Raw genomic sequence first — 11,160 nt, 5'->3', positions numbered from 1 at the left:
GAGAGACTTCCTGGTATCCAGCTGGCCTCTGCGAAAGGACCTTTTGGGGGTTAACTAGAGTCTGTGCTACAGCCTGGGAGGCTGGGACTGCTCAGATAATGCAGTTTGTTTGCCTTGAGGAACTGGCTGTTCTGGTTTGGAGGCTCAGGATGGTTGGCACAGTCCCATAAAAATGTCATATCCCTTTACTACCCTTGTTGGTGTTAAATGTGGCCCTGTAACAGTGATGCTGGAGAGCCAATACATTCTCAAAACCTCTGCCTCGCTCTGAGATCACTTAAAAGTTGATATGCTGATTTGCAACACACCCGGGGCAGAATTTGAATCCCAGAAGGATCCTCACTGCTTTGGCATTGCTGTGTTGATGAGGATTACCCTGTAGTTGGGTCCTACCAGCAAGGACCCATCTGTTGTGACGTATCTGCTGTTTCTGGGACCCCAGAGAAATGTTGCTGTATTTACCCAGGAAGAGGAGGGGAAGGATGCCTCTTCCCAAAGATACTGTGTTTCTCTACTGCTGTGCTTTGGAGAGAAGTCTCAAGTGTCTTAACTGCTTGCTTGGGAAGCAGTTCTATTACTTTTGGTCACTGCTCTATGCTTTGTTGGCTGAATAAACAGTGGAATGGACAGTGAGGATCCAATTCTTCCATCATAGAGAGGTTTAATGGGCATTTTTGCTTCCCTTCAATCTTTAGGCTGCTCCAGGATTCTAAACTTCATCTCAGCCACTGCATATTTCTAACTTAGGACCCTGGAACTACCCTTTTCCCTTGTAGCCCAGGCTACCCAAGAACACCTTGCCCTAAATCCAGTGTCTAACATCTGGAGAGAAGCAAGAAGCTCCTTTCTTCCCCAGAAGTGGGCGTCTGCCATTTCTAGCTGCTCATCCCTGTGGTCCTGCACTCCTTTTTCACCAGTCTCTTCCAGAGCCTCAGCTTTGTGGGGAAGTGACAGCTTGGTGCCTCTTCTGGCTGACAAGCAGGTTTTTAATTTTTGCCCTCATTGAGGCAGAGCTCCACGGTGTAGGATTTGGAAAGGCTCTGCCCAGCAAGCTGCAGACACCATGAAAGAGTTGTCTGATCAAAACCAACTGGGGTTAACTAGTCCATGCTGCTGATCCTCCGTAAGAAAAAACAAACCTGCAGCCCACCTCCCACAGCACAAACACACCTTTTGTTCTTCCCACAACTTCTTGCCCTTGGGTAGAGGAGCTTGCCTGTGCTCATTAACAAAGCAAGGCCATTAACTTTTAAGCTGTTTCTTTAAGAAAAGGTCTCTCAAGCTGCACAGCTGGCTGCAGGCAGAGGCTGCACAGCCTCTGAGCTCTCCCTGTCTCTTATCTAGGGCCAGGACACAGGTTCCCCACGAAAATAAACACACGACTGAGAGATTGAGATACAGTGTTTGTTTGCAGTTTAAGAGTAATTTATTTTTGGTTTAAAAAAAATTGCACAACATTTGTTTTGTTTTTGTTCCCTGTTGCATGGACTTGTTCAGGAAAACTGAAGGTTGATACTGAAATGCAGTTGTGAGAGGCAGGGCTGGGGTGTCTGGAGAGCAGGGACTGTGGAGTTTCTCTACTGTGCACCTCTGACCCCTTGGTAACGTGGGTGCTGCAGGGTTGCTGCTGCCCAGCTGGTGGGTAACAGGTTCTAGTGCACCTCAGGCCGTTGCTGCTCTTTTGCTTTTTCCTCCAGAAGCAGCCGATTCAGTGCGTGGTTTGGTTCAAACAGCAGACATCAAGGAAGCCAGCCCCCCGTGCTTTAGGGAGTGAGAAGGCTTGGACCATCCACTGGTTGGATGGATCAGGGCAGAGTTGTTTCCTGGTCCCTCCCTGCCCAGCCCAGGGGTGGTTTGAATGATGGTTTTGGGGAGCTCTTGAAATTCAGACCTAGCTCTGAACTCCCCAAAGCCTGGATCTGGAGGTGTATGTGATACAATGCTCACGTTTTCCTGGCAGTTCTCTGGTAGGAATTGGTTGCCCTCACCTGGAGTTACTTGCTATGCTTCCTAGAGAAAAGGCTTCCTGCAGGAAGCCCTGCAAAGCCTGGCACTTCCACACCAGGTAGGCTATACTCTGACAGTGCTTGCTGCCTCCATGCCCCTGCTTGTTTGGCTGAACCACTGGCCTCCCATCGTGTTTCCCTTTACTCCAATTTTTTTTTGACTCCTCCAGGCAGCACCACCCAGCCTCCACGGCTGCTCATGCCTCTGGATCACAGCACCTGCATGAGCTCCTTTGGCCACCCGGTGAGTGTGGAGGCAGGAGAGCTGAGAAGAGTACTTGGATGGGGAAAGGAGGGAAGGAAGAAGGAATAATACAAGTGCAGTGCTAGTTCTCTAGGATCTTGGCTAGACTGTGAGCTTGGGACAGAGATCAGAGCTATTTCTGCATTTCCTAGCATGACATGTGGCAAATCCTAATTTTTATACCATTTTATATTGTTTCCTGTTTTGGAGCAGAAAGGAGTCACTAATTTCAATGGTGACAAAGCAAACTGGGAAATAAGGCACATATGGGGTCAATTCAAAGGGCTGTGTGAGGAGCAGCCTAGCCTCACAGCTGTTCCCAGCACAGCCACAGGCAGCCAAACCCTGTGACATGATGTGACCATCACAGCCCTGCCTGCATCGGACAGAACAGGCTGTGCTGGCACCGGGTGGCACAAGCAGCTGCTTCCAGCCAGTGGCTTTGTCCTCCAAGTGAGGGGAAGGTGGCATCACCCTTGCCTGGGCTGGAAGCAGTTGTGCCCAGCAGCTCTGTCCAGGCTTGCCCACGTGGGTTTTTCTGCTTGTTCCCCAGATGCCTGGCTCCAGCTGGCAGCTCTGGTCTGCTCCAGCAGCTTAAGATCTGGAAGCAAGACATCCAGTGTACAGACAGGGCAAAACCCAGATATCATGAGGGTTCTCATCACACACATACATCCCTCAATGGAAAAAGAGATGGGGGAGACAGAGCCTGGTGCGGCAGAGACTGGGGAGCAGAGGAGACTCCCAGCTCACGGGACATAGGATGGGAACACAAGCCAGGTGGGAAACAGAGCAGAGATGAGGGCTGAGTGTGGTCCTGTTAGCTGCTGTGCCCAGCTGAACTGTCTTTCCAAGGAACATGACGATGGAGAAAGGTGCATAGTCTGGCTGTAAAATGTATCCCCTTTGTAAGGGATGACTGTGCACATGGAATTTACTTTGCTTCTACAGCACATTCGAATCCGAGAGCTGGTCAGTCTGACAGCCATACAGAAACCTCCAGTGCAGCACGCAGAGCTGGCATCCATCAGCTGAGGCAGCACATGCTCATGGGTCTGTGTGTGTCTGACACATGGCACAAGGGCTGCAGGGAGAGGTGATGGCTGAGGGTGCCAGAAAACCATGTCTGCTGCTTCAATACTGCTTCCATGTGCCTGGTCCCACTCCAGGGGGGCCTTTGGTCCTGCTTTTCTTTAGTAGTCATTCAATAAATAACTCTAATGCCCATAGCAAAGCTTTTACACAGCCTCAGGTTGTGTTTCTGCTCTTGCAGTAGCATGGTGGGCTCTTTAATGGCAAGTTTGTATAAAAACAGTCTTTCAAGGAAGATGTTTTCTTAAGTGCTGGTGCAAAAGGGCTGGTGTGGCAGCCTCCTCTCTCCTTCTCTAGCCTAGGTGGCAAGGCATCCTTCTGCTGTGCTGCCTTAGGATGGTATCTGAGGTCTCTAAGGTCGGGCTGAGGACATCTAGCTTCAGGTGCTCGCAAGCGACTTTGGTTTGGTGGCTGGGAGATGGTACATCTTTGAGCTGCAGGGTAACTCAGCTTTCTTTGTGTCTCCAAAGCAAGCTGGGTTTGGACGGAGCCTAGGCAGTGAAGCTGTGCCATCTCAACGGCAGGGCAAGCAAACAAGGTGTGTCTGTGCCTGCTTCACTCACAGCTGTCTGTGCTGTGCAAGGGGGAGTGTGCAGGTGGCTTGGTCTTTGGGTGAATGTTGTGCTGTGCACCTCTGTCTGTGCCACAGCACGTGTGCTCGCAGGTGAGTGCAGAGGGAGAGCCTCGCACGCTGTTCGCTGTGTGCCAGCCCCGTGTGCGTGCACTGTGCTCATGGCAGGAGGTACGTGGGGCCCGGTGGCATGTCACCATGTGTGCTCACCTGTCCTTTGCAGGGGTCTCTGCCCCAGGGCACGCTGTCATGGCGGGGGAGAAGAGACTTGCACAACCTGTGCCCGACTGCCTTGTTTTCTGTTGGCCCTTCAGCGTGCTGGGCTCAGCCTGTGTCGAAAGTCACCATAAAGTGGCAGCAGCTTTGGTATCTCCTCGCCCCTCCTGGTGCACAGGTGAAAGGAATGGTGGCATCTCAGAGGAGAGGACCTGAACACCCCCTTGTCTGCTAGATGGGCAAGGAGGGTCTCTTGTCCAGCAAGAGCAGCTTGGGCTGAGCCGAGATCCACAGGTCCTCTTCATCCTGCTTCTTCTTCTTCTTTTTCTTCTTGTTCCTCTCGGCATGCAGCTGCCCATTGCTGCTAGGGCCACCTTTCCTTGTGCTTTCTCTCCTCCGTCTGCAGAAGCAGCAGTGGCAGCAGATGAAAATGAAGGCGATGAGGACAACGAAGGGCAGACCCAACAGCACGGCCAGGCAGACAGTGTTGAAGATGCCTTCCTCATGCTTGGTACGGATGAGCTCCAAGATGGAATTAAAGAAAGAGCTGATCTTCTGCTGCATGTCAGCTCCTGAGTAGGCTGCCTGTGCTGCTCCCTCGGCTTGAAAGGCACCTTGAGATATGCTCAGCTCCTGTAAGCAGCTAGTGGGCTCCACAAGAGTCCTTGGATGGTGCCTGCAGAGACAAGAGACCACATGGATCAGGTGCCTGCTCCCTCAGCAGTTTTCTCCATGGAGCTGCCAGAACAGCCTAAGCCTCAGCAGGGTAAGATGTCTCCTGCCTTGGAAGGGCCTGGAGCTGTGGACTGTGCTGCCTGCTATGTCCCTTTGGGTGTCTTCATCTGAGAAACACAGCCTCCTATCTCCTGGGGTTTGTTCATGATTGTGGGGATGGCTGAGGAGGGCTTTGGGCATCCCTACTTGCCTAGGAATTTGGCCAAGCACAAATCCTGCCCCTTTGGATGTACACATCAGCCCTGGCTGAGCAATCACAGCACGGAGCTCTTCTTATCCCTTTGTAGGACTTGTTTCGTAGCAGATGAAATACGGTCTGCAGGAGAAGCTTTCCTGTCTAGGAAAGGACTTGCCTGATCTAGGCCAGTGACCATTGTGGAGACACAGTCCTGCCACAGGAGCCAGGACTCCACATGTCACAGGTCCCTCCTTATTCCCAGTCCCGGGATGGGGTATCTTTGGCCAGACTGTTTCTCAGGGTCTGTGATCTGGGATGGGCAGCACAGAGGCAGGGTCTGTTCTTGCTGCCCCTGCACCCTGGGCACCTCCAGCAGGTTTGGGGCTGTGGCTAAACCACCTGTTTTTTGGATGAGGACTGTGGTCAGTGGGACTCGCAGGCAATGCTCAGCTGGGAGAGCCCAGCGAGCAGCCCTGCACCCACAGCTGCTTCCATGTACCCAGGGCTGGCCACAAAGTCGGCAGCAGGGCAGGATAAGGGTTGGCTAGGGTGGAGGAGTTGCTGCTGCCGTGCCTCACCTGGGAATTGCTCCAAGGGTTTGGGTAGGGCTGAGAAGCATTTCTGTGGCTTGACGTAAGGTTTTCCTCTTCCCTCAGGGAAGAAGAGGTGCTGTTGAGTGCCAGGGCTCTCAGGGAAGCCCTCCTGCAGGGACAGGGAGCTGCTGCCTCTGCTCACATCTTTCTTCCTCTCCTGTGGCCAGGCAAAGCATCTGAGCAGAGCAGGGGCCTTTGTGCTGTGAGTTTGCAGTTCTGGTTCAACACAGGGGTCACTAAATTAGAGGCTGTACAGATGAAGAGCTGGCAGGGACAGTATCAGGCTCCAACACTCTACACTCTATTTCACTCTTGCTCAGCATTGGAGAGCTGTGTCTTTGCCAGCCTTTGGGATTCAAGCCCTGCAGCCTCCTGAGTGAAGCCTAAATCCTCATGTGCCCAGGAGGGGAAATTGAGGCACAGTAAAAGGAAAACCAACACTTTTATGTAACAAAAGCTTGACAGGTACAGCCAGAACACCAAAGGTGTCCTAGAGGGGTTGCTCCACTTGTCCCCTGTGACACTGACTCATCTTTCCTTCTGGCAACTCTCACAGAGCTCGGGGACCTTGTGGGAGGGACAGGAAGGGGACCCAGGCTGGTTTCAGCTGAATCCTGCTTGTCTACAGCACTGCCCTTCCTTGCTCTGCATCTCATTTATTCCTTGTTTGGCACCTGCTAAGGGATGGTTCTTGTATGGAGTGTTTTAGGATCTTCCAGCTAGCACCACTGTGCTTCCCTCTGCCTCGCTGTGCCATTACACCCCACTCCTAAAGGAAGATCAAGCAACTACCTTCCCCCAAAAAAGCAGCCACCGGTCCCACCCAGCCCTAACCACAGCTCTCATGATGCTGCTTGGGCAGGAACTCCTGGCCAGTCCCCCAAAAAAGCATCTGCCAAGGGAAAACCTGCCTTCCAAAATGCTGTCCTGGGACCTACAAAACTGTACAGGGTCTTGTTTCACTGGTCTCCCCTGGCTGCTGGCTTTCAGACCTGACTGTCAGGACCTCAAAAGCTGAATCCCTCAGCATAGATGCCAAGCTCTCAATTTAGGATTCCACAAGCACTCAGATTCTGTTAAAAATAAGGGGTTTATCCCTGTCCCTCAGAAACAGACTGACCACTGTGGATTTATTGTTTCAATTTGCATGAGCACACAGCTGACCTAGCCCCAATTAGCTGGTGGTTTCTCTTTTGAACATGAATTTCTCTGTGTGCCTTTCTACGAAATTCTCATTTGAGAGTTACCAAATGAAATGCACTGCTCTGGGAGATGGTTTTAGCTTTGGCTGGAAGAAGTTTATTATTATTATTGTTATTACTAATATTATTATTATTACTGGATGTTTGTCCAGTCTGCTGCATCAAAACTGGCTGTTCCTCACATTGCCTCATTCCAGTACTCAACAGAGGATAGAAATATCATCAACATCCCCACCTGAGAAATCACAGGCTACCACTGAGACTCAAATCTCATACAACCTCTTCCTACCCCCTGCCTGGAGCCAACTGGGAGCATCCCAGATCTGCTTTTGCTCACAGAGGAGACAAGTGAGTGCCACTTCTTAAGGCCTTCTCCCTGTCCTGACCTTCATCTTTTCCTAGGTCTTTTTTTTTTTTTTTTTGAGGCAGCTGTAGTAAAGGTTACACTGCAAATTAAATAAACAGAGCAGTTTTTCTTCAGTGTAATCATCCATGTGATGCAAGTCTGCCATTTATCCATAAGTATCCTGGCAGCTCATTATCCAGGCAGGAATACAGGATGCCTATGATATGCTTGACTCCAAAAAAGAAGTAAAAAACCCAAACAACCCCCAAACAACAACTGCCTTAATTTCAGACAAAACAGGATGTACAGTTTTATTCCTGCACTGAACTGCTTTATAGTTACTGCCTCTAAACTTCAGGGTAGGGAAGGAGGGCTGGAACTTCCTTTTAAACTTGTAATTAATTGTTTGCAGAGGAAAAAAGAATGGGGAGGGAAAAACAAAGCAAAGCCCTTTGAAATGTTTCCACTTTAAACTGGAGCTGAATGCACTGCAGAGGCCCTGGCCGATTGTCACTGGGAAGTGTCCAGCTAGGGACGTGTGGCCACCCTGGGCAAGCCAAATGGGCATCCCTTGGAAGGGGAAGGTGGAGGTATCTGCCCCTACCCTAACTGAGCAGCACCCAAAGCCCAGGGCCATCCTCCAGCATGGCCATGCAGCTGGTTTTCAAATGCCTTTTCTTCCTGGTGTGTGCACTGCTTTTTGTTTTGTAGATGAAGGGATGTCTGTGTGCTAAATAATGGGATTCTTCAGTTTCATATTAAAAAAAAAATGAAGGGGAGGGGAAAGTAGAAGAACTGATGTGTTTGGAGGTGACAACTCCAAGGGCAGAGGGGTTACCCAAGGCCACCCATTGCCAGCTGAAAACCTGAGTGCACCATGAGGAGCTGCATTTAGGAAAATCCATGCTGCTGCTCCATTTGCTGTGACATCTCCCCTTAGAGAGGGGGTGAACATGGAGAGCTGCTTTACATGCTGTGGTCCAGGATGGGTGTGAACTGCTTGCTGCAAGCATGTGGAGCTGCCATTGCGAGGTCAGCTGTTTTTTGGGTCAAGATACAGGACTAAAAAACAGGGCCAGGGAGGTACTGGGAGACAGGGCTGTGTCTCAGGGAGGGCTGTGAAGCATCCTGCTAAATGAGCTCTTTGTTTTGGGGCAGCTGGTGCTGGCAGAGCTGGGGGAAAGCTGACATAGAAACTCGCCTGGGAACTCCTGTGGCCAGGGAATGGAAGGCTCCAACTGATGGCAGCTCTGCACGGCAGGGCTTTATGCCACTTGTGTAAGTTTTAATCAACATTGCGCATCCAGCACAAAGTTCTTTAAACCACCCTGGCTTCGAAAGAGCCGGTTTGCAAGGGTGGAGAGCATCTGCCACTCCTCTGGAGTTATGGGAGCTGTGGGTGGAAAACAAGGTCCTTTTGAGGGACGGCTTGCGATGGCACCACAAACCGTTGGCATGCAGGGCCTGCCTGGCTGAGCTAGAGGGGTAAAGGCTGCCAGCCTGCGTGTGGGGAAACCAAAACAGAGGGGGTTGCCTTGGCAATGCTGGCTTGTCCACATCCTGTGCTCTGCAGAGCAACCGCAGCAACTGGGGATGGAGGTAGAGTTTGCAGAAAAGCTGCAGTTTACTGGAAACTTCTGTGCTGTGTCACCATGGCAGAGGGGAGAGCTGGAGGTCATTTTGCTAGTTAAGTTCTTTAGGCCCAACCCTCAACAGGCTCTTATGTCTTCATGAAGTTCCCTCCAACCTAACAAAGCTCGACCTGCTCCTCTCAGATGAGATGCTGCCTGACTAAGCACGAAGTGGGGCTTCTCTAAGGTGCCCCCTGCATGCAAAGTGAGAGCAGCAGCAGCTCTGGGGGCAACTGACCTGCAGGATGTGGCCCAAGTATTTCTGGATTGTTTCAACACTCCTGTGCTCTGTGGCCAGCAGCAACTCGGGACTCGGGGAGGTGACATGAAATCAACTGATCCACGGCCACCCCCATTTCCTTAATGCAGATAAGACCACACTTCGTGCAGTTGATGCTGAGGAGTGCAAAGCAGGAATCATATTATTAAACAACCATTTCCATCTGTTACCGGCTGTATGTCAGCTTTATACCAGCTTTATACCAACTTTCCATTGCAGTGACAGCCCTGGTTCAGGCCGGGAGAGGCTATTTTTTGTTACAGCCTATGAGCTCCCTGATCCACCCAGCAGAGACACAGCTCTGCTGTCACACGAGTGGCACTTATTTTCCCTGCTTGCACCTGCAGACTTAAAGGAAAACTGAATGAAACCTGACACCGAGGGTGAGCAGTTTCCTTAGCAGGGATTGCACGTTGCTGTTTCGGAAATGGTGACTAAGAAGAGTTTTGCCGCCCGTCTCCCAGAACTCGCAGCAGGCTACACAGACCTTCCTCAAACGTAAACGACAAACACCAAAAGCCACCACCCAGCAAACACGACCAGCTGAAGCTTCATCTCATTCCCACCACTATCAAACCTTCCTGCCAGAAGTCACGCGTAAACGCATTCATTCCTTAAGGGAGTGATTTGGAAAACTACTTATATGGATGTTGGATAAGAGGGTTAAAGTGAAACTATTTTGCAAGCTGCTGCCTGGAGCCCACTCGTCATCACCGTCTGCACACGCGCGGCTGCCGTCGGCCCCGGGATCACCAGGGCTGTGGCCAAAAGATCCGTTTTGAGTTTAGGTGAGCGCCACTGTCATCCCTGGATGCACTGGGAGCTCCTCCAAACTACGGTACGGCAGTGCTGCCTGTCCGGGCGGGCAGCAGACCCCAGCCGTGGCCCTCCCATCCCGTGGGGTTTTGGTTACAAGAGGCTCAGGGGGCTGCCAGAGAAGCTGTGGATGCCCCATCCCTGGAAGTGTTCGGGGTCAGGTTGTGGACGGCGCTTGGAACAACCTGGTCTAGGGTGCGGTGTGCCTGCCTATGGCAAGAGGGTTAGAACGAGGTGGTCTTTAAAGTCCCTTCCCGTCAAACCGCCCTAGATTCTGTGGTGTTCAAAACGTGTGAGTGCGGCTCGGGTGCCCCGGAACCCCGGTGCCACACAGACTGCCCCAGACACACGTTCCCTGAGAGCTGGTGCTGCTCATCGCTCTCTGCCCAGCGTACTGTTCTCGCTCGCTCCCCCCCGAGCTGCGCGAAGCGGATGATATGGCCTTCAAAGAAAATTTAAAAGGCGAGAAAAACCCTGGATCTGAGTAACACGGCACCGAAGATAACACCTAGGGAAGCGCAGCCCCGGGATCCCCCTCCCGGGCACTCCCCCGGACCCCCGCCTTACCTCCGCGCCGCGGCCCCGTCCCGCCCGCCGGTCCCGGCAGCTGCCGCGCGGCCGGGGAAATGGGACGGGCCGCCCGCCTCCGCCCCCGGCCCGGCCCCGCCGGGGCGGCCCCCGCACCCTCCGGCGGAGCCCCGAACTGCGGCGACACACACACACGCTGCGGGGCGAGGGCCAGGCTGCGCAGTTCAGGCTGGGAGAGAGGCGGGGACGGGGCACAAAGCAGCCCCCAACCTGGGAAGAGGGAGGGAACCAAGTGTCTGGCTCGCCGGGCTTTGGTGCAACCCGGGTTTTCCCAGAAGCGTTTTTGGGAGGGCTGCCGGGTGATGATGCCGCTGCTGTGGTGAGGAGGGCAGGGTATAGCTCCAGCTCCCCAAGAAGAGTGCCAGGAGTACCGCCCTGGACCCCGTCACCACTGCCACCCTGCTCCCTCTCACCTCCACCCAGCACCCCATCACCCCCGCCCTGCATGTTGTCACCCCTGCACTGCCCTGACGCTCACCCTCTGTCCCTGGAAAGGGGGCACTGCAGCCAAGCAGGAGGTGATGGAGCATCCCCAGGGACTGCCCCTGGTCCGTACAGCATCCAGGAGCATTATGGGTGCTATACAATCATGGGAAATGATGGATGTTTCAGCCTGGGAGGGCACTCCTGGCTGTGCAGGGTTTAGTGGTGGCCTTGGAATT

The 11,160-nt window shown here is 52.7% G+C and overlaps 1 protein-coding gene across 1 annotated transcript; it reads right to left on the bottom strand.

The window, feature by feature from the left end:
* Positions 1–1,406: 1,406 nt before the first annotated feature.
* On the bottom strand, positions 1,407–10,554 carry KIAA0040 (KIAA0040 ortholog). Its single transcript, XM_066192168.1, has 2 exons — positions 10,478–10,554; positions 1,407–4,805 (listed from the first exon to the last, which is right to left on the bottom strand). The coding sequence occupies exon 2, from the start codon at positions 4,691–4,693 to the stop codon at positions 4,361–4,363; it is 333 nt and encodes a 110-aa protein (XP_066048265.1). The 5' UTR covers positions 4,694–4,805; positions 10,478–10,554; the 3' UTR covers positions 1,407–4,360.
* Positions 10,555–11,160: the final 606 nt, after the last annotated feature.

The sequence above is a fragment of the Chamaea fasciata genome, unplaced genomic scaffold (assembly GCF_029207755.1).
Source record: "Chamaea fasciata isolate MVZ Bird 193981 ecotype frontalis unplaced genomic scaffold, bChaFas1.0.hap1 SCAF_10, whole genome shotgun sequence".
NCBI lineage: Eukaryota > Metazoa > Chordata > Aves > Passeriformes > Sylviidae > Chamaea > Chamaea fasciata.
Note: the sequence above shows the minus strand (reverse complement) of the source record. Positions and strands in the feature narration are given on the sequence as shown.

Bases quoted from the DNA above. Each gene is read 5' to 3' on its own strand.
- KIAA0040 (XM_066192168.1), bottom strand. From the start codon at position 4,693: ATGCAGCAGAAGATCAGCTCTTTCTTTAATTCCATCTTGGAGCTCATC.